Source organism: Pinus tabuliformis, chromosome X, assembly GCF_031772625.1.
Source record: "Pinus tabuliformis cultivar Carrire ecotype Pingquan chromosome X, CPIR1, whole genome shotgun sequence".
NCBI lineage: Eukaryota > Viridiplantae > Streptophyta > Pinopsida > Pinales > Pinaceae > Pinus > Pinus tabuliformis.
Genome location: NC_142308.1, coordinates 545,611,147 through 545,636,357, shown reverse-complemented (window position 1 = coordinate 545,636,357; position 25,211 = coordinate 545,611,147). Strand labels below are relative to the sequence as shown.

The window sequence follows — 25,211 nt, the reverse complement described above, 5'->3', positions numbered from 1 at the left end:
TTATAACAAACGGGTGTTCCCTATTCATGGGTTAGAAATGTAATATTTCATATAAAAAATATTTAGTGCATGGTCCCTCGTAGTTAGACACCATGGCTAAATATTAGAGGGTTGGAAAAATTAATAATCTTCTCATGAGTCAATTAATTAAATTTTTGGCTAAAATAAATTAAAATGCTAAAGCCATAAATTTAATTAATTTAGATCCTAGGAAAAATTAAATTCTCCAACATTTAAAATTCGTGGGTTTTAAAGTTTTTAATTTTTAGAGGTCCCCGGCCAAGGGAATATTGAAAATTTCAAGATATTTTGAACCCTTGGGCCATAGTAGTTAAGTCAAAGTCAACATTTTGTGGCAATTAACTCAAAATAATCATTTTTGAGTTAATTAAAAGGAAATTAAAAGTGAAATTCGAATTTCCTCAAAAAGTAACTTTATTTCAACGGTGATGATTAGATCATTTGATCTTCATCAAAGGTTGAGATTGCTTTGACGGGAATCAAGCCAACTAGCCGTTGGAGAATTTTCCTATAAATGAGAGGCCTCTCTCCATTATTTGCATCCGATTTTTCAATCGTGTATAAATGAGAGGCCTCTCTCTATTATTTGCATCCGATTTTTGAATCGTGTACTTGCTCTAAGAAAGCTCTTCTAACTTTTTTCTGATTAATAAAATGCAAAGACTTTGGGGTTTCAGATCGTGGTGTTCTTCTTTCAGATTTATGTGGTAATATTGTTCTTAATACTTTGTTGCTTTTATTTACATTTGCTGGTTAATAGCCTTTGAGGATTGATCTGTGTACATGTATCTTGCACAAATTTCTAGGTTTTTTTAGAATACCATTTTAATTTGATAGAAGTAGCAGGTATCTCTATTTCTTGATAATTTTATGATCATTTTTAAAATCTCTATTAATCTAACAAGCAGATTTAAGTGTGCAGAAGTTTTCATTCAGAATTTGGGCGTTTGGGGAAGTCCTTAGCTGGACCAACTGACTCTCAGTTTACAGAATCTAAAAGAGCCCACTATCTTTTTAATTTCTGAAGTCATTTTATAGAATATTTTACTTGTAGGGTTTTTCTTGGGCTTGTGCCTCTTTAAAATTTCAAATTTATTTCTAAATATTGTGCAAAAATTTGTTTAAATCTAGCTAATAGAGGACTTTGATCTGCAGATCTGTTAGATCTGTAGAATATTATTGTAGATTTGTAAATATCAAATTTTTTAATTCATTGGGGTTTTGGGTATTTCATATTTTTGTATATACATGCTTTAGGGTTTTTTCTATCTTTTATTTGTACAGGAACAAATCTGAAAATTGCAGGTGATTTTTGTGGATTCCGGAGAGAGATATAAGCCCTGGAGGACATCTCCATTTTGTTTGCAGGTTGAAAATAAATTTCAAGAAGATCGTGGGCAAAATTTTTTTAGGGCCTTGAGGCCCTGCGCTGGCCATGTCCAGCGTCTTTCTTGGACTCCCTTTCAACCTTATGACCTCTTCTCTTTCACCAAAATTCTCTCACTAATTTTTCCTAAAAATTTTCCAAAAAAATTTTAACGTAGTTTTTCACAAAAAAAATTATGAGTTGAGGATTTTCAGTGATTCGGGCAGCATATCTTCAGATATCTTCAAGCCCCTAAGGGATGACTGGTGCACATCCTCTAAATCCTTACCTTTTTCATTGATCTAATTGAAAGCAAGATTAATTTTGGCATAAAATTTTAGTTATCTGAAATTTAGCAGCAAATTAGTTTTCATCTTTCATTGCATTACATTTCAGAAATATAATTACTTTTAGAAAATTTTGCATGTTATTTTCTGAATATTATTTCACTATTTTTTTCAGTAATTTTCCGAGTTTTTAGATCAAATACATCAATAGATCAGAAAGAATTAAACTCAGAAATTTTCTGAATTTAACAGCAGATTTAATTTACATTTTTACTATTGTTTAATTACAGAAATAAGAGTTAGTTTCAGTAACTTTTGCAAATAAATTTCTGCAAATTGTTTTACTGTTGTTCAGTAGTTTATTTCTGAGTTTTTTAAATCCAATACATCAATAGATCAGAAAGAATTATACTCAGACATTTTCTGAATTGTAGTTATCAGTTTGTCATTTAAAATTTTCTGCTGTTAACATAGAAATTTCCGGATATTGCATTGTTACAGGACTGTTGTTTTAGAATATATTGTTGGTTTTAACATTTGATGTAAGAGCAAATTACTAGACTGATATTTAATTAATGTGATATGAGTTTAAAACATTTAGTTTAATTTCTGAAGTTCATTTGTTTTTTACATGATTATGCAAGTAGGATTAATCTATTTTTAGTTATGCATCTAATGATCTTGGTTGGGTATTTCATACAAATGAATTTTTGAATTTAAAAGTGTTTTATTCCAGCATTTTACATTTCAGTAATTATTTGTGCAGATTTTACATTTTGCAGTGCTGATATAAATACTTTCTTTCAGATTTAAATCACCACCTTTCCGAGTCTTAAGTTAAGTAACATTTAAGACATATTTCAGAAATAATTTTAGGCTCTCATTTAACTAAAATTAACCAAGTCCTTGCATTTCACATAGTTTTAATTTTGCATTTGCATATGAGACAATCGAGTCTTTTCAGCAGCAGTTTCCCATCCTTTACTTGAACCTTATTTTCTTCGCAAGATAGTTGACTCCACAAGGCACTGGTATCACTTTCTTCAAATCATTTTGAATCCTTAAAATCTTGCGCAATCTAAAACAAGTATTGGTTGCTTAGTTGTGTCTCTCAAGTTGGTTGGTTCCCAACTAATATTTCTTTATTCCATTTCCATAGGGTCTACCCCCTTAGTCTGCTATTAGGAGACAACTCAAATGGAGTGATTGGGGATCAGTGTGACAGCCCCCAATCTGAGCCGTTGTCGCGGTGCCTAGACATTCTGTGCGACAACAGTACCCATGCACTTTCATCATCAAGAAGGCTCATTTGATGATGTTACTTGGAGGTGTACCCATGCACTTTGATAATGTACCCATGCACTTTCATCATCATGAGGATGATGTGAGCCTTCTTAATGATGTCTTGGTGGAGGAAATGTTACTTGGAGATGTACCCATGCACTTTGATGATGTCCCTTAGATTGAGGAGCACTTTTGGACCCACTTTGTTGCTTGATAGAGATGCCCATTTTTGAGGATGAAATCATGGAGAGCCTCCCCTCCCACATGTGTGGAGGATTTATGACATATTTCATATGTTTTATCATTTTGTAAAGTTATCTTAAGGTTGACTTGTGACTTTTTAGGCCTATTTGAATGCTTCAAGCAAACTTTTAGGGCTTTCTATTGTAGATTAGTGAAATATGACATGGTTTCGCTCATATAAATAGAGGGAAGTCATTTTCGCCTATTCATCATCACACACTCATCTCTCTTCTCTTGAGTGAGTGTGCCCTAGTTTTCTTCTCTTTTTCTCTTGGACCCAATGGATAATTGAGGGAATGAATTGTCTCGGGAGGGATTATTTTGCATGGAGAGACCATCTTTGGATCGATGAAGTGATTATTGATTGAATAATGTAAGTTTATTATCATTTTCTTCCATTTTGCATGTTATTTTTTGAAATTAGGGTTTCTATCGTGCCATATTTAACGCTGCAAAGTCTTTCATAAAATCTTGTTTTTAAGGGTTATGCAAAATTTGTGATTCAAGAATACATTAAAGGGACTCATTCCATGCATCCTTCTATCACTCACTGCATTGTGGGTTTCATTGGTCAAGGTTGTCCAAGAGCAGTGAAGTTAAAGCCATTTTTCAGGCCACATAAGCTATCAGAGCTTAACCAGACCCTCTCCATTGCCAAGTGCTCAGAAAAAGTTTCTCGACGGTATATAGAAGTTCGAAAATGGACTTCCGGATCAAAAGTTAGAGCCTGTTGAAGATTGCCTTAGAAAGCTCAAGAATCCAAAGAACCATTTAAAAGCCCGCGACTAAGAGAATTAGCTGTCACACTTCAACGAGGCACCGATAGCGCAGGACAGAGGAAAAAAGGGCGTGATGGGTCGGCGATTAAGGCAGACAGTGACTAAGAACCGGCCGAGAGAGGATCAGTCATGACTTAATAGGAACACGCTAGGACCAAAGGCCAGCAAAGAGGAGTGGCATGAAGATATTTCCAGAAATCATCATTTCAGTTTCGATGGACTAATTATGTTTTGTTGTTGTGATAATTGTATTGTTATTTTGTTTTTCTTTCAAGAAAGGAATCACCCTGCTGTAATAGTTAGAGGATTCACGCTGAGACACCGATTCATAGAGACAACTGCTACTTCAGCCTGAAAAGTTATTTTCTGTAACTGATTTTCTTGTCCTCCCTCTCATTATAAAAGGGAGGAAGAAACATTGAAGAAAGGTTCTGAATTCTAGGAAAAAATTGCATGTGCTTCTGAAGTTGTATGGATTCCAGATCTACATCTTTCTGAATATGAATGAAACAGTGGTGATTCCCATATTTGAGTATTACAATATGTTGTTTCTTTGTTAAACTTCCATTATGTTCGCACTTCCTCTCTGATTTCAAGCAATTGTAGCTGCCAGAAATATCTCTTATATTCTTACAGATTCATTGGTGTTAACTAGTTAATACATATGCTTGTATGCAAGTCTAAGATTATATCTTTAAATGTTCGCTTCTTGAAATCATAGCATTCACTATTCTTACATCCACCTATCTATCTTTAGCTCAAATAAGTATAGAACTATTGATGTTTCAAGCTCTATGTGATGAGTTAGTATTCTCTTTCTCTTCTTTCATTATTCTGCAAAATCTGATTAAACTGTAAGTCCTTGATTACTCGGCCTCCACTTGTTTTTGCCTTATTCTTGTGAGTTGTATATGTGAAAGGATACCAGAAATACATGGCTTATATCCTTGGATGAAGGAACCAACCCATGTTGTTATGTGTATATTTGTATATTTGTAATTACTTTGTGTAGAAGATGCATATGATACCTACGGTTTCTTGAGGATCATATGAGATACATAGAATTTAGATGTGCCCAGGCACTAGTCTTGTAAGCAATCCAAGGCTGTCTCTGGGAGAGACAACATCTTTTGGCGCCATTGCCGGGGAGCTTATTGAAGGATTTTTCCCCCGGGATACGACAAATTGAACACCCTTCGTGTAGGTGAGCGAAGTCTATTCCAATTGCATTCATATCACCTTCATGACTCTATTGATTTGGGGTAGCATCGGATGTGCTCTAGCCATGAAAATGGGTGCCGAGGCTAAAGCACATGAGATCTCCAAGACCCAGAAATGGTTTGGGTAGATTCTAACCAGGTTGGGAGATATTAAAATAATTAATATTACTAATGGAGTTCCTAAGTCTAAACTTAGGAAAAATAAAATATTAATGGGTATTAATATAAAAATGGGTTAGAAGGTTCCAAAAGTCATGAATAAGCCAAATCTAATCTTAGATGTTGATTAGAGATTTAATCTCGGTCGTTGAATGACCAATAGGAAAAGTATAAGAAGAGGCTTGAGGGTCAGTTGGAGAACACACTAAGGGAGACCAGTCAGTTCGATTTCTAGAGTGGGGTTACCTGAGAAATTCGAACTAGTGGTCTGGAGAGCGGCAAGAGGTAGTGGGTATGGAATAGAGTTAGCAACAACAACAGAGGTGAGAGAGGTAGGCGCAAAGCCTCTTAGGCAGACACGGAGGAAGCAGAACTGCGCGGTCACTAGAGGACCTGCGTGGGTGACGCAGAGAGGCCCAGTGTTGACGCAGAGAGGCAGGAGCTGACATAGAGGGTCTGGGAGTTACGCAGAGGCCAGCAAACCTGATGCTGAGACTGGGAGAAGTGTTGGGAAAATTTTCTCTGTTGGGTAAGCCAATTTGGCACCCTGTTGTACTGAAGAATTGTTGAATAATAAAATCCTCCTTTGCTGCACCGGTTTTCCCGCATTGGATTTTTCCAGGGACATTTATCCAAAATATCTGTATTGATGTGTCTGATTCTTGTGCATGTATTTGTTTCTGTATTATGTTGTGATATTTGCAGCTGAATTTATTTTAATGTTTACTGAAGGGTTTTTCATAAATAACTTATTGGGAAATAAGTAGGTGAAATAAATCAGTTGCTACAGTGATAGAATTTTCACATGGTATTAGAGCAATTAATCAGAGACAGGAAGGGAAAATCAATTATGGGTTGAGACCATGATGCAGAGGCATCTATGTCAAGAGACTCGCACAAATTTTCAGAAGATTGCATAAGAGATAGTAATTTTGATTCCTCTATGTTAGCTTCCAGGCTGGAAGAAGAAGTGGCTTATGTGACCAGCTCTGCATCATCAGAGGTATGTTATATAGATAGTGGAGCCTCTTGGCATATGATGGGAATTCGGGAATGTTTCTCAGATTATCAGGAGGAAAGGATGAATTTTCAGATCACCATGGGGAATAAGGCAAAGTGTACTCCAATAGGGAAGGGAACCATAGTTTTCCAAACAGAAACAGGAGAGAGGTTTCGTACTACCAATGTGTTGTATGTACCAGGATTGGGGATGAACTTACTTTCCGTGTCGCAACTTCAAGGCAAAAGTTACGACGTTTTCTTCATCAAGGAGAAAGTATACGTCAAACAATCGAGCTGGAAAAAGAAAGTGCATATCGGGATCAGAAGTAACATGTTGTACAGACTACAACTAGAATCACCAATGGCACTAATAGGCAGTCATGGACATAAGGATTTGAACGAACTATGGCACAGAAGAATGGGACATTTGCACCATGGGGCTCTAAGAATTCTCAGGAACACTGTAACAGGAGTTTTGGATCTTAGTACAAAAAGAGATGATGTATGCAGAGGATGTGCTCTGGGAAAGTATGCCAAAGCAGCATTTCCTAGAAGTAAAAACAGGGCCAAGAGTGTACTAGGATTGATACACTTAGATATATGCGGGCCTATGTCCACTAAAGCTCTTAGTAGTGTCAAGTACTTCGTCACCTTCATTGATGACCACTCAAGGAAAACTTGGATTTATTTTCTGAAAACCAAGGACAAGGTTTTGTATCGATTCAAAGAGTTCAAGGCTCTGGTGGAGAATCTGACTAGGAAGAAAATAAAAGTTTTGCACTCAGATAATGGTGGAGAGTATGTCGATAAGGACTATACTGATTTTTGCGCTAAGGAGGGCATTAGAAGAGAGTGGACAGCTCTTTACAATTCGGAGCAAAATGGAGTAAAGGAAAGGAAGAACAGGGCTATCGTAGAAGCAGCTAGGGCCATGAAGTATGATCAGGATATGCGAAAATTCCTTTGGGCAGAAGCATGCAACATGGCAGTCTATGTTCAGAATAGAACTCCTCATCGGGCATTGGGTAAGATTACTCCAGAGAAAGTCTTCACAGGGAAGACGCCTGAAGTTAGTCATTTCAGGATATTTGGGAGCTTAGCATATTGCCGCATACCCGAGGAAAAGAGGAAGAAGCTGGATCAAACTGCAGAGAAAGGATATCTAGTGGGATATAGCGAGAATGCTAAGGCATACAGAATCTATCTTCACGGGAGCAAGACGGTAGTGGTTCGACGAGATGTGAAGTTCATGGAGGACAGGGCCTTCAGAAAATCTGGAGAAATGTCTTCCGAGGAGCAGTCAAAAGGGGAGTCGTTGGTCAAACCTCTTCAACCAATGGAAGTAAAGAATTCTTCCTCGGATCAGGAAGAATCACAGGAGGAGGAGGAGCTAACAGAAGCACCTGCTGGCAGAGGAAGAACGAGCAGGGAACTTCGTTAGATTCTGCGAGATGCAGAGGATTTCATCGGTGCACCAAGGAACAATAAGAGGGAGCGAAAACAACCAGATAGATATTAGGCATTAGTAGCTCAGAATGGGGAGCTTGCCAGTTTTCTGGAGGTTGCTCAACATCAGGTTTGGTTGGATGCGATGGTAGAGGAGTACAACTCCATAATGGTGAACGATGTCTGGGAGGTAGTGCCAAAGCCTTGAGACAGATCGGTGGTAGGTTCGAGATGGATCTACAAGATTAAATATGCTGCAGACGGTAGTGTGGAAAAATACAAAGTCAGGTTTGTGGCTAAGGGGTATGCTCAGAAGGAAGGACTTGACTACGAAGAGACCTTCGCCCCAGTAGCCAAGTATACATCTATTAGAACCGTGATATCTCTTGCAGCACAGATGGGATGGGAGATCCATCAGATGGATGTCAAAATGACATTTCTGAACGGAGTGATAGAAGAAGAGGTATACATTGAACAACTAGAAGGCTTTGAGACACATGAGAAGAAGTCTCATGTTTGTAGATTGAAGAAATCCTTGTATGGGCTAAAACAGGCACCTAGAGCATGGTATGGTCGAATTGATGGCTACTTGCAGAAGATGGGATTTGTCAAGAGTGACGCAAATCCAAATCTCTACTATCTGGTTGTAGAGAATGAGCCTCTAATACTAGTATTATATGTGGATTATCTCTTCTTGACAGGATCATCCAGGCTCATTGGGGACTGCAAGAAGAATCTAGCCACAAAATTTGACATGAAGGATTTGGGGCAGATGCATTATTTCTTGGGGTTGGAAGTTTGGCAGCAAAAGGGGGAGATCTTTCTTGGACAAGGGAGATATGCTATAGAAATTCTGAAGAGATTCAGGATGGAAGATTATAGACCCATGGCTGCTCCAATGATCACCAACTGGAAGAAGATTGATGCATCAGAAGACAAGGATGTTGATCCCACCTTATACAGGCAGCTCATAGGGTCCCTAATGTATCTGATCAATATTAGGCCAGACATTTGTTACGCGTTCAACACCCTCAGTCAGTTCATGGTGGAGCCGAAGGGGACGCACTGGGCAGCAGCCAAACATATTCTCAGGTATATACAAGGAACAGTTGATTATGGACTCTTGTACACCAGGAGTAAGGATATTAGATTGAATGGATTTACTGATGTAGATTGGGTTGGAAGTTCAGTGGATCGGAAAAGTACCTCTGGGTACTATTTCAACATTGGATCGGGAATGACCTCTTGGTGCAGTGGGAAACAAAAATCCGTAGCTCTGAACTCAACTAAGGCAGAATATATGGCTGCGAGCACAGCTTCGTGCGAAGCCATATGGATTAGAAAACTGCTTGTGAACCTATTCATAAGAAAGATGGAGGCGGCCAAGATCATGTGTGATAATCAGAGTTGCATCAAGCTCTCTGAGAATCCAGTGTTTCACGATCGGTCAAAGCATATTGATATCTGGTGTCACTTTGTCAGAGACTGTGTCCAACGAGGAGTTGTACAGTTGAGCTACACTCCTACAGGAGAACAGGTGGTAGACATCCTCACCAAGGCCCTTGGAAGAACAAAGTTTGATTATTTCAGGGAAAAGATGGGGATGATAAAGAATCCATTTCAGTAGCATAAATGAGGGTGATGTAGCAGTCAGCAGTAGCACGATGCAGCATGATGAGAAGAGGTTGCAGTGCAGATGCAATGTTGGGAAGAAGGACCAACAGCAGCATGGATGCAGAGGGAGTTGCAGTGCAGATGCAGTGTTGGGAGAAAGGACCTGCAGTAGCACGGATGCAAAGGGAGTTGCCGTACGGATGCAGAAGGGGCAGAGGCAGAGCCATGGGTAGCAGTACAGGATGCAGCAGTGCAAAGGATGTTGGGCGGGGAGTCCTAACATTAGCGCAGGTACCGGTGTTGTATAGTCAAAGTGATGCTCAGTATGGAGTATTACTAGAGCACAATCCTCGCTAAGAGGGAGTGTTGATTTCGGGTAGCATCGGATGTGCTCTAGCCATGAAAATTGGTGGAGAGGCTAAAGCACATGAGATATCCAAGACCCAACAATGGTTTGGGCAGATTCTAACCAGGTTGGGAGATATTAAAATAATTAATATTTTTATAATGGGTAGTAATATAAAACTAGGTTAGAAGGTTCCAAAAGTCATGGATCAAGGCAAATCTAATCTTAGCTGTTGATTAGAGATTTAATCTCGGTCGTTGAAGGAGCAATAGGAAAAGTATAAGAAGAGGCTTGAGGGTTAGTTGGAGAACACACTAAGGGAGACGAGTCAGTTCGATTTTTGGAGCGGGGTTAGCTGAGAAATTCAAACTAGTGGTTTGAAGAGCAGCAAGAGACAGCGGTACGGAACAGAGAGTCAAGAACAACACCAGAGGACCAGCGCAGAGGTGAGAGAGGCAAACACAGAGGCAGCAGAACTGCGCAATCATTGGAGGGCTTGCGTGGGTGACGCAGAGAGGCCCAATGTTGACGCAGAGGGTCTAGGAGCTGCACAGAGGCCAGCAAGCCTGACGCTGAGACTGGGAGAAGTGTTGGGAAATTTTTCTCTGTTGGGTAAGCCAGTTTGCCACCATGTTGTACTAAAAAATTGCTGAATAATAAAATCCTCCTCTGCTGCATCGATTTTCCCGCATTGGGTTTTTCCGGGGACATTTGTCCAAAATATCTATGTTGATGTGTTTGATTCTTGTGCATGTATTTGTTTTTGTATTATGATGTGATCTCTGCAGCAGAATTTATTGTAGTGTTTATTGAAGGGTTTTTCATAAATAACTTATTGGGAAATGAGTAGGTAAAATAAATCAATTGCTGCAGTGATAGAATTTTCACAGACTCCACACCCCCTTCATTATCATTCATAACCCTGGATTTTAAAAGGCCTCATACTTGCTCAGATACATCCCAAAAGGAAGCCCCATTTGTATCTGATCCAGAAAAGTTAATGTCCAAGAAAGTCAGGAAAGAGAAAACTCTCCCTGCTTGTACTACCATCTCATCAGCCTTTGCCACCTCCGCCTCCAATTCTCAGCCCACTATTGCTCACTACTCAAGACTTACTCCTAAGGCCTTGACATACCCTGCTTCTCCTCCAACCATTGTGGTCTTGACCCTAGTTCCTCAAGCAAATTTTAATCCCCCTCCACCAATCCAAATGGCTCTTCCAGTCTTTTTGCTAAATAAGTATGCACCTCTTAATTTACCTCAGCCTCTGAGTGCAATGCCCTAGAACCACCTAAAGCAGTTGCCTAGGTTGAATGGGGAAGATGATAACACGGCTTAGAGTCACATTGAAGCCTTTAGTTCTTTTGCTCACATCCTAGATGTGGATCAGCTGGATGTGATCATGAGACTTTTATACAAAATCTTGAGGGAGAATCCAGAAAGTGGTTCAAAGACTTACCCAATGCCTCCATCGCTACCTGGGAGGAGCTGGAAAACACTTTCACCTAGAAATGGGGAGAAAAGAGGAGTCATGAGTACATCCTCACTGAGTTTAATGCCCTAAGAAAAAATCTGAAGGAGGATACTTCAAAATCTATCAAAAAATTCAATAAGTAGTACAATAACTTGTCTGTTGACATTAAGCCTCCTCCAACTGTGGCTCGTGTGGTTTTCCTGGGAGATTTTGAGTCCGACGTTGGTTTTTCCCTGAGAGAGAGGAAGTCTCTCACTCTAGACCAACTTCAGACCAATGCTCTTGAAGTGGAAGCCAATCTGGTCTCGGCAGGAAAGTCAAGGGTAAAGCAAGAAACTACTGAACCCAAAAGAGGGAAAGAGGAGGCATCCTCCTCTGGTCAAGATAGAGAATCATCAGACCTAAAGGTGGACGAGTTGTACAAACTCGTCAGTAGTTTAACACAAAAGGTTGGAAAGCTTGAAATTGAGAACAAGAACCTTTCCAGATAGAATGCTCAAGTCAACAATCGAGGCTATAACCCTCAATATAGAAGGCCTCCACTGCAACTACTTCCAAGGGAAAGAAAGGAACAACTTGATTAGATCCCCCATCCATTATACTTGGAAGATGGTCCCGATGAACAATCATCGGATACACAAGAGATGCAAGGAAATATGTATTCTGCTTTTACCAAAGAAGAATATGAGAATATGGCTCGCCAAGAGGCCAACCATGATAGAGAAAAAACAACAGATGAGGAAGATATGGATTATTATTGCAAACAGTTTGCAGAGTTCATGTAAGCACAACCACAACATAAGTATGATCTAAGATCTTCAAAGAAGAGGACGAGAGAACCAGAACAACAAGGGGAAGCTGCTCCCCAAGTTGTTCCCCCAGTACTGAATAAAGGGAAGGGTAAGCTGAATCCTGACCCTTCCAAGATAAAAGTCTCCCCTAATGAGGAAAGAACTAGTTCAGAGGGACATATAGAAAAAGAGACACCTATTCTGCTGAAAGCTGCCAGTGGCAAGGTAGAAGGAACAGAGCCAGGAGGTACAGAAAAAGTCCAACCTGCATTCAATCTCCAGAAGGAGCTTGAGAAGGTAAAAGTTCTTTTTCCCTAGACTGAGCTCCTGAAGCAGCCTATTTATAAAGCTGATATCTCTCAATTTATGTATCCCTCTATCTCAGCACCAGCCCATGATAGTTTAAACCTCCAGGAGGAGAGGCCAATGGTCATTTTTGGGCCACATGTGGAAGAGTTGGATCCTTCTATGACACCTTTTTATGTGACTTTAGTGATCCATGACCTTTTGTTGCATAATTGCATGCTGGATTCAAGAGCCTCACACCTCTTGCCATTATCAATAATGGAACAGCTGGGCTTGGAAATCACTAAACCATACAAGGATTTGTACTCCTTTGACTCCAAGAGAGTTAAGTGCTTAGGCATGATAAAGGATCTTGTGGTAAACTTGTCTCAGATCCCAGTGAAAAGTGTGGTAATGGATATAGTGGTGGCTGATATACCTCCTCGTTTTGGAATGCTCTTATCCAAATCTTGGGGTTCAAAGGTAGGTGGCTCTATCAAGATGGATCTAACTTATGCCACCATTCCCACTTTTGGAGGTGAGCAAAGAAGGTTGTACAGAGAATCCCAGTTTGTGAAAATCGTGACCCCAGCTAAAGGCTCAGAGAACTCCCTAGTGCATGGGAAAGATAGCGACATCTCTTGTCTGTTCCTAGAAGAGGATGAGACCTTCCTAGAGGAAACATCAATACACCTAACAGGGCAGTCAGAGCACTTGCGACCAAGTGAAAATAAAATATGGAAATTATACTTCGATGGAGCAAACTCAAAAGATGGAAATGGAGCTGGAATATTGTTGGTATCTCCAGAGGGCAGCTTGATACCCCTCTTGTTCAAACTGGAGTTTGAAGCGACCAACAATGTGGCGGAATACGAAGCATTGATCCTTGGGATACAAACAACAAAAAAGATGAATATCGAATGCCTTACAGTCTACGGAGACTTTGAGTTGGTCGTAAGGCAAATCCGAGATCAATGCCAGGCCAAACACCCCAGACTGAGGACGTACCGAAATGAAGTGTGTGACTTAATCGATAATTTCTTCCTGGCCTTTAACGTCCAGTTTTTGCCTAGGAAAGAAAAAAGGATGGCTGACTCTCTTGCGGTAGCTGCAAGTACTTTCAGGCCCACACGGAATACACTCCTCAGATATGAGATAGAAGTTAGACACGAGCCTTCAATACTTGATAATGCCAAACACTGGCAAGTATTCGAAGATGACGAGTAGGTCAAAAGATTCATAGAAGTCATTGGGGAGTTTGCCCACTCCACCATCGTCGAAGAAGAAGAAGCAGAAAAAGAAGCCACTCTGTGGAAAGACACAATGGCTGGGCAAAAAACTTTGCAACTAAAAGGGAACACCATCCCTCGTGGTCTTGTTCCACTTGAAATACTTTTCAATAAAGACGACATAGTGTCCAAAGAAATGGCCCCAGAGAAGGATGAGCAAGTAGAGGACTGCAACATCAGATGAAGGGAGGAACCCCACATGAGCAAGTTGTCCAAAGAAATCCCCTTGCAATACGGACAGAGGTATTTAGATCTATTCAAAACTTACAAAGATGTATTTTCTTAGTCTTATAATGATTTGAAATCGTTTGATACAAATATTATTCAGCATAAAATTCCTTTGAAGGGTGGGATAAAGCCATGCAAACAAGGAAGGTAAGGAAGTTACTACGGGCAAAGGTCATAGTCCCTCTAAGATACTCTGAGTGGGTAGCTAATCTGGTCCCTGTCCGTAAAAAGAGCGGAGAGATAAGGCTATGCGTGGACTTCCGGAATTTAAACAGGGCGTCTCTAAAAGATAACTACCCTCTGCCCAAGATGGATAATATATTGTAGAAGGTAGTAGGTGCAGCCAGAATGTCCATGATGGACAGATTCTCAGGATATAACCAAGTGGTGGTCCACCCCGAAGACCAGAGAAAGACTGCTTTCACCACCCCGTGGGGAACCTTCATGTACGCACACATGCCATTCAGGTTGATAAATGCAGGGGCCACATTTCAGAGAGCAATGGACATAGCTTTCATGGGCGAGCAAGATAAATTTGTGGTAGTCTACTTAGACGACATCACAGTCTTTTCTAAGACTGATGAAGAGCATATCCTCCATTTAAAACTCACTTTCGAGAAGTGCAGAAGGTATGGCCTCTCTCTAAATCCAAAGAAATCTCAGTTCGCCCTGAGTGAGGGGAAGCTGCTTGGACACATAGTAGCGTAGGAAGGAGTAAAGATTGATCCTGAATGAGTCAAAGCCATCAGCCTTATTTCCCTGCCCAGAAACAAGAAAGAAGTCCAAGCCTTTTTGGGGAGGATAAATTTCTTAAGGCGATTCATACCCAACTATGCTGAGATAGTTAAAGGTATCACAGATATGCTCAAGAAGGAGAACGAAGTTAAGTGGAGCTTCGTCCCCCATGATTCTTTCACAAGGATCAAAGAAGCTTTGGCTGAGGCCCCAGTGCTAGTTAGCCCCGATTATTTAGTACCCTTCTACATCTTTTCTTTCGCCTCTCCACATACCATTGTTGTTGTGTTGTTACAGAAAAATAAAGAAGGATACAAGCAACCCATTGCCTTTTTCAGCCAAGTCCTAAGGGATGTTGAGCTGAAGTATGATATATTGGAGAAATAGGTTTATGCACTAGTCAAGGCACTGAAGTCATTCTGTATGTATGTACTGCAATCCGAAATCACAGTGTTTGTCCCAACGACTGTAGTCAAAGACATTCTGGTGCAAGGAGACAGCGAAGGAAAGAGGGGCATATGGATAGCTAAAATACAGGAATATGAGCTGGAAATCAAGCCTACCAAGCTCATCAAAGGCCAGGGGTTGGCCAAGATTTTGTCTGAATCCAACTGCCAAGCTCTAGGGATAAGCCTGATCACAGAGGAGGGCAGTCCAGAGGATGAACAGAGCAGAATTAAAACGGCTGAATAGAACACTATTGATAATACGGTGATATTCGAAAATATCGCGATATTTTCGGCAAAACGATATATCGCCGAGAAAATATCGGCAAAATATCGGCTATGTTTAAAAATTTGAAAAAAAAAATTATGCTTGTCGATATTTCCGATAAGATGTTTTTTGGACCCTCATCGATATTTTGTCGATACCGATATTTTCAACATTGGAACAGAAGATCTATGCCAAGTATGAGGGATCGCCCAGGTATAAGAACATTGTTCATTACCTCTTGTTTCTAAGATGCCCGTTGGGACTGGATAGATCAAAATACCGGAGTCTGAGATTGCAGGCACAGAAATACATTATATCCAACAGACTGCTCTACTGGAAGGACCCGGTGGGGGTATTACTGTTGTGTTTGGTTGAGGGAGAGACCCATGAAGTGATTGAGGATTTCCATGGGGGAGTCTGTGGAGGACACTACAGTTGGAAGGCAACAGCACACAAAATCCTCAAGTCGAGATTTTATTGCCCCACGCTGTTTGGAGATGCTTATTCTAAGGTCAGGTCAATCAAAAAATGCCAGTTGTTTGCTGAAAGACAGAAGTTTGCTCCTCTCCCCTGATTCCTGTACATGTAGAGGAGCCTTTTAGACAGTGGGGATTGGACTTCATTGGAGAAATAAACCCACCTTCTAGCGGTCAACACAAATGGATTCTAACAACCACTGACTATTTCACCAAGTGGGTAGAGGCTATCCCAGCTAGGAATGCTACTGATTTAGTGGTGATAAAATTCATGGAGGAAAACATATTGTCTCGCTTTGGGTGTCCTTTTAAAATCATCACTGATAATGCACAAGTCTTCAAATCGACCAAGTTCACCAACTTCTGCCACAAATTCAACATCATTATTGGACACTCCACGACATACTACCCTCAAGGAAATGGCTTGGTTGAGTCTTCTAACAAAAGTATGGTGAGAGTGCTAAAGAAGACCATCACTGAAAATCAAAGGAACTGGGACCCTCAACTAAAGTTTTCTCTATGGGCTAACTGTGTAACACCCAAAACATCCACTGGGAAATCTCCTTTTGAGCTAGTATATGGCAAGGTCGTTGTCTTTCCTATCCAATTAGCAATGCGAGTAGCTAAGTTGCTGCAAGAAGCCGAGGAAGAGCCTAGCGCCTTAACTAGAAGAATAAATCAGCTGGTGGAGCTTCACGAGAACAGAGAGCAGGTGGGGACCAAACTGTCAAACTACCAACAAAGGATGAAATCTCTATTTGACAAGAAGGCTAAGGACAGACCTCTTCAACAAGGAGATTTAGTTCTCAGATGGGATGTCAGGCGAGAAGACAAAGGCAAGCATGGGAAATTTGATCCACTATGGTTGGGCCCCTTCAAGATTGCAGAAGAGAGGGGAAACAACACTTACATGCTTGAAAAATTGGATGGTGAACTGTTGGAACTGCCTGTAAATGGTCAGTTCCTAAAATTTTATTTTCAAAATTAGAGATAGTTGTCTCTTACTCATTGTAAATATCTGGTGTGTGTGTTGAAAATTGTTATTTGAATTTTCAGTTTATTGTCAAAAAAGTCCTTTCTTTCACAAAATTATATGTTGTTTAAGAATAACTCCATGCCCAATGGAAGGAAAGGCTACTGGTCTGCAGGTCCTCAGCACCTTGCCAACAAGGCACTGTCCCCAGTTGGAGCCAATGTTGTCACTCACTGCATTGTGGGTTTCATTGGTCAAGGTTGCCCGAGAGCAGTGAAGTTAAAGCCATTTTTCAGGCCACAAAAGCTATCATAGCTTAACCAAACACTCTCCATTTCCAAGTGCTCAGAAACAGTTTTCCAACAGTATATAGAAGTCCAAAAATGGACTTTTGAATCAAAAGTTAGAGCCTGTTGAAGATTGCCTTGGAAAGCTCAAGAAACCCAAAAAAAATGTCTAAGTGTGGAGATGAAGCACAATAGGGGTCCTGGGTAGATCGCAATCGGCCATTGGTAGGATTTCCGGGGCACAAACAAACTGTTATCAGCGGGGGGCCGATTTGCTATATAACGTTGAACCGCTGGGGGAGGGTTAAAACAGCGTAACACAGGAATGGCTTGCAAAACCAAGGGTCGAGCCTCCCCTTCTCTCTCCTCCATGTGGCGTCGCCAATCAACTATCAGCAGGTCAGGGCCGAACATTTATCGACAGCGTTTTGATTTAAAGGACCTTTGTGGAGGCTGATTTGTGATATAAGGTCTGTACCGCCAGGGAGGGGCTGGAAATTGTTACCAAAGAAAAACATGAAAAAACCAAGGGTCGGGCCTCCCTTTCTCTCTCCTCCATCGGCGATTCGGTGGAGTGTCAACTTAAAGCGACCTGCTAACTGCCGATATGGTGATAAAATGTTGCATCGTCAGGGGTCCGAGAAAATCAAATAGAAAGGAATTCCCTGCAATACCAAGGCTTTGTCGGGCTTTTTCTCTCTCCTCCTGGGGGCATGTGACGGCCTCTGATTGGTCCACTGAGTTGATCTGACAGATGACGTGGTGAGTACGGACGATGACGTGGCAGTAGACACGTGTCAGTTGTTTTGGCGTTTTTAGTGGTCCTATGGCACTGTTTCCGGGTGCCACGTGGCACCACTCCCAGGGTGACACGTGGCAGTGATGATGTCAACAATGACGTCGACAGGTTATCAATGATCAGCAGCTCTGAGTTTCGGGCTTATCGACGATTGCGATGCGATAAGGAAGGCCCCGGATGCGATATTTCATGAGCTGTAGTTTATAAAAGTTTCAGGTCCGAGAAATCGGCCAATGAGGGATATTGCGATATAAAGAAAAAGGCCCCCCGTGCATTTATTGAGGGCCTTAAGCGCTTCAAAGAAAATCCCCTGGTCTCCACCTGTGGTCCTATGGGAAATTCATAAAAGGGGCTGAAAGCATAGAGCCTAAGGGGGAAATTAAAGGCACCCGCCTATTTCATCCATTTTTTAACGTTTAAAGGCCCACAACTGAGAGAGTTAGCTATCACACTTCAGCGAGGTGCCGATAGCGCAGGACAGAGGGAAAAAGGGTGTGATGGGTCAGCGGTAAAGTAGACAGTGACTAGGAACCGACCGAGAGAGGATCAGTCATGACTTAGTAGGAACACGCCAGGACCAAAGGCCAGCAAAGAGGAGTGGCATGAAGATATTTCTAGAAACCATCATTTTAGTTTCGATGGACTAATTTTGTTTTGTTGTTGTGATCATTGTATTGTTATTTTGTTTTTCTTTCAAGAAAGGAATCCCCCTGCTGTAATAGTTAGAGGATTCACGCTGAGACACCGATTCATAGAGACAGCTGCAACTTCAGCCTGAAAGATATTTTTTGTAACTAATTTTCTTGTCCTCCCTCTCATTATAAAAGGGAGGAAGAAACATTGAAGAAAGGTTCTGAATTCTAGGAAAAAACTGCATGTGCTTCTAAAGTTGTATGGATTCCAGATCTACATCTTTCTGAATATGAATGAAACAGTGGTGATTCCCATATTCGAGTATTACAGTATGTTGTTTCTTTGTTAAACTTCCATTATGTTTGCACTTCCTCTCTGATTTCAAGCAATTGTAGCTGCCAAAAATATCTCTTATATTCTTACAGATTCATTGGTGTTAACTAGTTAATACATATGCATGTATGCAAGTCTGAGATTATATCTTTAAATGTGTGCTTCTTGAAATCATAGCATTCACTCTTCTTACATCCACCTATCTATATTTAGCTCAGATAAGTATAGAACTCTTGATGTTTCAAGCTCTATGTGATGAGTTAGTATTCTCTTTCTCTTCTTTCATTATTCTGCAAAATTTGATTAAACTGTAAGTCTTTGATTACTCGACATCCACTTGCTTTTGCCTTATTCTTGTGAGTTGTATATGTGAAAGGATACCAGAAAGACATGGCTTATATCCTTGGATGAGGGAACCAACCCATGCTTTTATTGTATATTTGTATATTTGTAATTACTTTGTGTAGAAGATGCATATGATACCTATGGTTTCTTGAGGATCATATGAGATACATAGAATTTAGATGTGCCCAGGCAGTGGTCTTGCAAGCAATCCAAGGTTGTCTTTGGGAGAGACAACACATCCTTTGATCTTAAATCTTTTATGAAGGAAGTCGCTAGGGTTTCTAAGAAAAGCTATTTGGTCTCCCACCCTTTTCATCCAAGTCCTTCTATCATTAACCTTGCCCTCTTTGACTCCATTGCCCAATTGAATAGAGGCATTAATCTAGTTGTGGGATCAACTTCTAAATTTTTCTCTTTTCATTATTTCTTGGTAACTAGGGTTAGGGTTTGGCTTAATTTTTCATTTAATAACATTTTTTTCCTATATGTTAATGTCGTTCTAGTGTAAATTGCATTTATTAATATTTGAAAAGAAAAATATGGCATTTATTGCATGTTTTCACCCCAAATTTAGGGCTGGTGTATAGGGTTTATATTGTTGTTCTATGCATTTATAACCCTTAGAAACCTAAAATTGGCCATCCCCTTGTTTACCCCTTTAATATCCTTTAATTCGTTGTTTATCTTATCATTTATAAGTTATTTATTTGATGTTATATGTTTTTGCATGTTGTAAATCTACATATCATAAAACCCCTAGCTTATAACAACTTTTCTTTAGTCTATTGGGGTTGGTGGAAAGTTACTTGAACACTTGTAACTCTTATTTAAGCCTCCAAGGCTTTGCCAGAACCTTCTCCCAAAACCATTAGACTGTTATCACCCTTGATCCATCCTTTATTGAAGACATTTCTAGGTGATTTATTTGTAAGCTCCTTAGAGAGCCATTTGACTTGGAACCCTAGTCATCTAACCTCTAGGTCTTGCCACGGAAGCCGCCCTTATGGTGATAGCATCCAACCACAAAAGAACAAGGGAGAGGTCGCAAAGGTGATAGTGGTGGTTGATCTCTTGTTGCCATAAGACCTAGGTTGCCTAGTGAGGCTTTGCACTAGGCTTGCTAGATATCATGATCTAAGGAGATAGAAAATATCACTGAATGAGATGGTTGATGAAGCCTCCTCTACAAAGTAAGCTTCCCCTCTCATTTCTATTTGTTGTTGTTGTTGGCTACTTTTAAGAATTTATTTTTGTTGAAAATTTACCAATTGAGGTGTTGGTGCCAATTCTTGGAGCTCTTCTATCTTGCCTTTCTATTTTGGTGCATTAAAGGTTGATTATGTATGCTCAAGACTATTACAGGCTTTCAAGGTTGCTCAATTTGAAGGGTAAGATTATTATTTGGAGGGAAAATATTTTATGGTAAATTGCCTCCTTCCTTTGTTATTTTGATATTTGCTTAATTCCTTGCTTTGTCATGTAATATCCGTTTTTGATAAAATTCAAGGAATTATGGGACACTATAGTTGTTTCTTTCTTTCTTTTTTTTTGCATTGATTATGCTGCTAAAATATGCTAATATAACTCACAAATTTTATTAATTTTCCTTTTGACATGTTTTGTCAAACACTTAGTAAACAAACATTTCTTCAAACACTTAGTAAGAAAAGTAATAAACACTCACAGTGGAAAATATTCCAAGGGCACAACCACAATTTTATTAAACTTAACAGGAGGTTTCCATTCGAAATACCAACCCGGGAATTTGAATACAACTCCAGCAAAATGGCTCAATCAATTTTTCCCTTAGAAAAGGATGAATTCGTCTCTCTGGAATAGACAATGCAATTTCAGCCCTCCCTTGGAATAAAGAATTCATCCTCAACAAATAAGCTTAGCTTTGGCTAATAATCTCGACCCCCGTAAATAAGGTCTTCAACAAATAATCTCGGCCCTAGCAAATAAATATCTTCAACAAATAATCTTGGGCCCAACAAATAAAGATATCCAACAAATAATCTTGGCCCCAACAAATAAAGATCTTTGACAAATAATCTCGGCCCCAATAGATAAAGATCTTCGACAAATATTCTCAACCCCAGCAAATAAATATCAGCTCTGACAAAAGGGATATAACCCCCGGAAAATAAATATCAGCTCCGGCAAAACAAATAGAACCCCAAGTGGTTTAAATCAGCTTCAAGCGGTTTCCTTTCAAGTAGCCTCTTCTAAGTTTCATTTCTTGGGATGATAATTGAATCAAAGCAAAGCTGACGTAATTCTTTTGGGCATACTTTATAATCAGATTTGGCACACATCCACTAGCTCTCAAGTCATAACTCCTTAAGTAGATCATTGTGATTCTATTCTATTTCTATTGAAATATTATCTCAAAGCATTTAATCACTTGTTGGAATCCTTGTACATTACACTGTCATATTTATTTGTTGGATTCATTGCAATAATCGTAAGTTTGCACAAAATAATTCACTAGAAACTATCAGATAGATTTCAGTTTCTATACAATTGAGTTTATTTTGTTATATTTGTCGAATTACTTTGGAAGTCTACTCATTAAAATATATGTTTGAGTCAGGTATTCCACCGACTATGGTATGTTCCATTTCTGCATTGCAGATTCAGAACTTGATTGGCAAGAAGGAACAGAACAATATAAATTCATAGAGGAATGTTTCGCATCTGCTGACAGACAAAAGCAACCGTGGCTTATCTTTATTTCACATCGAGTTCTTGGTTATTCCTCAAATTCATGGCTTGCTGTTCATGGAGCATTTGGAGAGCCTATGGGAAGAGAGATTTACCAAAAACTTTGGCAGAAGTACAAGGTGGACATTGCTTTCTTTGGTCATGTTCACAACTATGAAAGATCATGCCCTGTTTATGAAGTAAGTTGAGCGTTATTTTAATATCATATTGATGAAAACTTTCTTCCTAGAAATTGTGTAAATTATATTATTTCCATTCATGCATCCTTCTCTCCCTGTTTTATATCTGAAGACTGAAACTTTTTATGAGGGAAATTTACAAGTCATAATGTTAGATTTTCAGATAGCATTCTTATGGTTATAAGACTTTTGCTTCGTAAGTCCGTTGAGTTTTCCCTCCCTCTACATATATAAAGATGACGAGTATCATGGTTCCTTTCCGTTGTCATTCCCATGTATTTTGGATGGGTTCTGTTAAGATTTTCCCCAGAACTTGATGCTACGTATCCAGAGTTCTTCATTTGTAATTTGATCTGATCACAAAATGGAGTACATCTCAAACATATCTTTCCTTTTGAATATTGCAGAATTACTGCGTGAGTACAGAAAAGTCACATTATTCAGGAACGTTTAATGCAACAATTCATGTAGTTGCTGGCGGTGGAGGTAGTCATCTTTCTGACTATGCTTCTCTGCAAACTACTTGGAGCATCTTCAAAGATCAAGATTATGGCTTCGTGAAGCTGACTTCTTTTAACCATTCCACGTTGTTGTTTGAGTACAAGAGAAGTTCAGATGGGAAAGTATATGATCAATTCTGGATTACGAGAGAGTACAGAGACATTATTGGTTGTGACTCCATTGGTAACTGCCCATCTACTACCTTGGCTGTATAGACTGAAAGAATAATCCCAATGTTCCAATATGGAAGGCGTATTATATAAATTGACAGATCTAAGAGCCCATCTTATTCTCCAAACTTCTATTGGCAGGTCATGTATGCTGGTTGGTTTTGCATTCCTTCCGTACATTGGAATGCAAAATATAAATAAGACATGATGCACATCATTCTTTTCAATTGGATTGTTCTGTTAAAGGCAGAGGATATAATAAGATGTTATAATGATATCAGGGGCATCCTTTATAGCATGTTTTCTCGAGTATAAGATGTTTGTTTGAGCGTAGTTCTCCAGCCACCTTGTTTTGTTAATTTAAAAATGGTGTATTCTAATCTCAACCCACATGACAATTATGATGACACATTGTTTTTATTGTAGTATTATTAAAGTGGATTAATAATCTAAAGTATCACCTATATAAATAATAGTTTTTTTTTTCTAATTTTGCATCTACTCCATTTAGAATTATGTCTAATGAATAATCTCATATTTCAATATTAAGTGATAATTTTTAGGACTGAAACAAGAATATTCTCCTTACATTAGAGTCCATGGACTTAGATTTGGCATTCCATGAGAATGAAACACCCATCCCTACAAAATTTATTACATTCATAGAGACAACCTTATGATAGTTTTGCCATATAGACCATTGTTCTTGCCTTTCTCTTATTGGTAAGATCAGATATGATCTTCCATATATCATGTGGCTAGACATTGTTTCTGCAACCTCCAACTGCCTACCCTGCCTAATAGACCTAACATTCTTTCTTCTTTTTGATGGGTGTACTTAGCCTTGCAAACCCTTATAATCCTCTTTTCTTTTTTCTGTCTCCTATCTAAATCTACCCTTATGTCTTCCAAGGGGGATATTTGTCCAAAAATAATGGTGTCACTTGAGTGCTTGTTTTCTTTCAGTTGATGATCTATAGATGTTGTGATTGTATTGTGTTTATTTCGGTATTTAAATGTTTTAAATAACTTGTTTAGAATTTACAAGTAGAAGAAATAAACTAGCAGAATACAGATTAATTTTCTAACGGATAGACTTAGAAAGCTCAACATGCGCAGCTCCAAGACCCTCTGTGTCAACACTCTGCTTCATTGCGTCAACACTTGGCCTCTCTGCACCACTCATACAGGCCCTCCAATCACTGCGCAGTCCAACTCTCTCTGCGTCTTTTTGAGTGGCTATGCATCTGCCTCTTTGATCTCTGCGCTGGTCCTCCAGCATTGTCTCTGCCTCTCTATTACGTAGTTGCTACCTCTTGCTGCAATCCAGTTTTCTAGTTCGAATTTCTCAGCAAGCCCGGCTCTAGAAGTCGAATTGACTAGTAGCTGAGGCGGGCATTTCCATGCTCAGCTTTATAAATTCATTTTCATGTACATAGGACAGACAATCGTCTGAGTGTAGACTGATGATTCTGGTAGAGTCATCATCCCTTTGATTGGATGATTATCTGTGTAGCAATGATGTACATTTGATGTCTTTATTTCCCTGAATATATATCGCAGCCCGGATGGATGAAACTAGATCCGGGGTCTTTAATCTCGTTCGATCTTCACTCGAAGTACAAGTCTATCCATGTGAGATATGTTCTGGAGTCGAACATGGAAAGACATCGCCTGATTACCAGCCAATGATGTAAGCTGTTAACAGGCGCGAGAGAAATCACCGATAATGATAATGACCCTCAAGGTACTGCAGTACAATTCACGTGGTGTGAATAAAGGACTTGGTGTCGAACACCACGCAAAATCTTTCGGTCGAAGGCCATTGATGTAAACCTGTCGTCGGAAGTGAGAAACTTGCCATTGAGGCATGCAAGCTTCAAAGTACTGAATGGGGTGTTCCTAGATCGACTTCTTAGATAATGAGCTGATGTCGACAAGAAGCGATCCGTCACAGGAGGGCCTTAATGAATATAAATAGTTGTACTTTGGATTGGAGATTTTATAATGTTCAAAGTTCAAACTGTATATTCTTTGTTCAACTGCCATTTATCTCCATAGGAAGTGAAAGTAGTAGTCTTGCTGTAATAGTCCACAACCACCCGCTTGTAGGTTGTAGAAAGCCAAGCAGCCATTATATTTATTGTAATAGGCATAATCCCTGCAAAATGCTATTATAGATCTGAAAATGATAGCATAAAATAGCTAGTAACAGAAATGAAGAGACATATATCATGAAAAGCACATAAAAGGCAAATGTATTAGTTGGATGAAAGACATAAAATTGATTTTCATTGATGAAAGGTAGGTAGAATGAGTACAAAAGAGTCAGGAAGACTCTATTTATACAAAAGGGAGTGAAACCTTGACTTCTGTGCAAGCTACCTTCATGTGGTAATTAGGCCTTATTAATGCTAATTATGTTAAGGATTATTTAACATTACTAGTCTTATAGAGTGATACGACAAAGTATCCAGACTCAGGACTGCAACTTTATCATTTTCC

At 39.5% G+C, this 25,211-nt stretch overlaps 1 protein-coding gene across 3 annotated transcripts in view; it reads left to right on the top strand.

Moving 5' to 3' along the window:
- Nucleotides 1–23,004, top strand: part of LOC149141154 (nucleotide pyrophosphatase/phosphodiesterase-like) — a 346,054-nt gene extending 323,050 nt beyond the window's left edge. For all 3 annotated transcript variants that reach the window (XM_089453120.1, XM_089453118.1, XM_089453119.1), the window contains 2 exons: nt 21,726–22,035; nt 22,443–23,004. In XM_089453120.1, the coding sequence (XP_089309246.1) occupies nt 21,726–22,035; nt 22,443–22,751 (619 nt within the window). In that variant the 3' untranslated portion in view covers nt 22,752–23,004. The remainder of the gene's footprint in view (nt 1–21,725; nt 22,036–22,442) is intronic.
- The last annotated feature ends 2,207 nt before the right edge of the window (nt 23,005–25,211 follow it).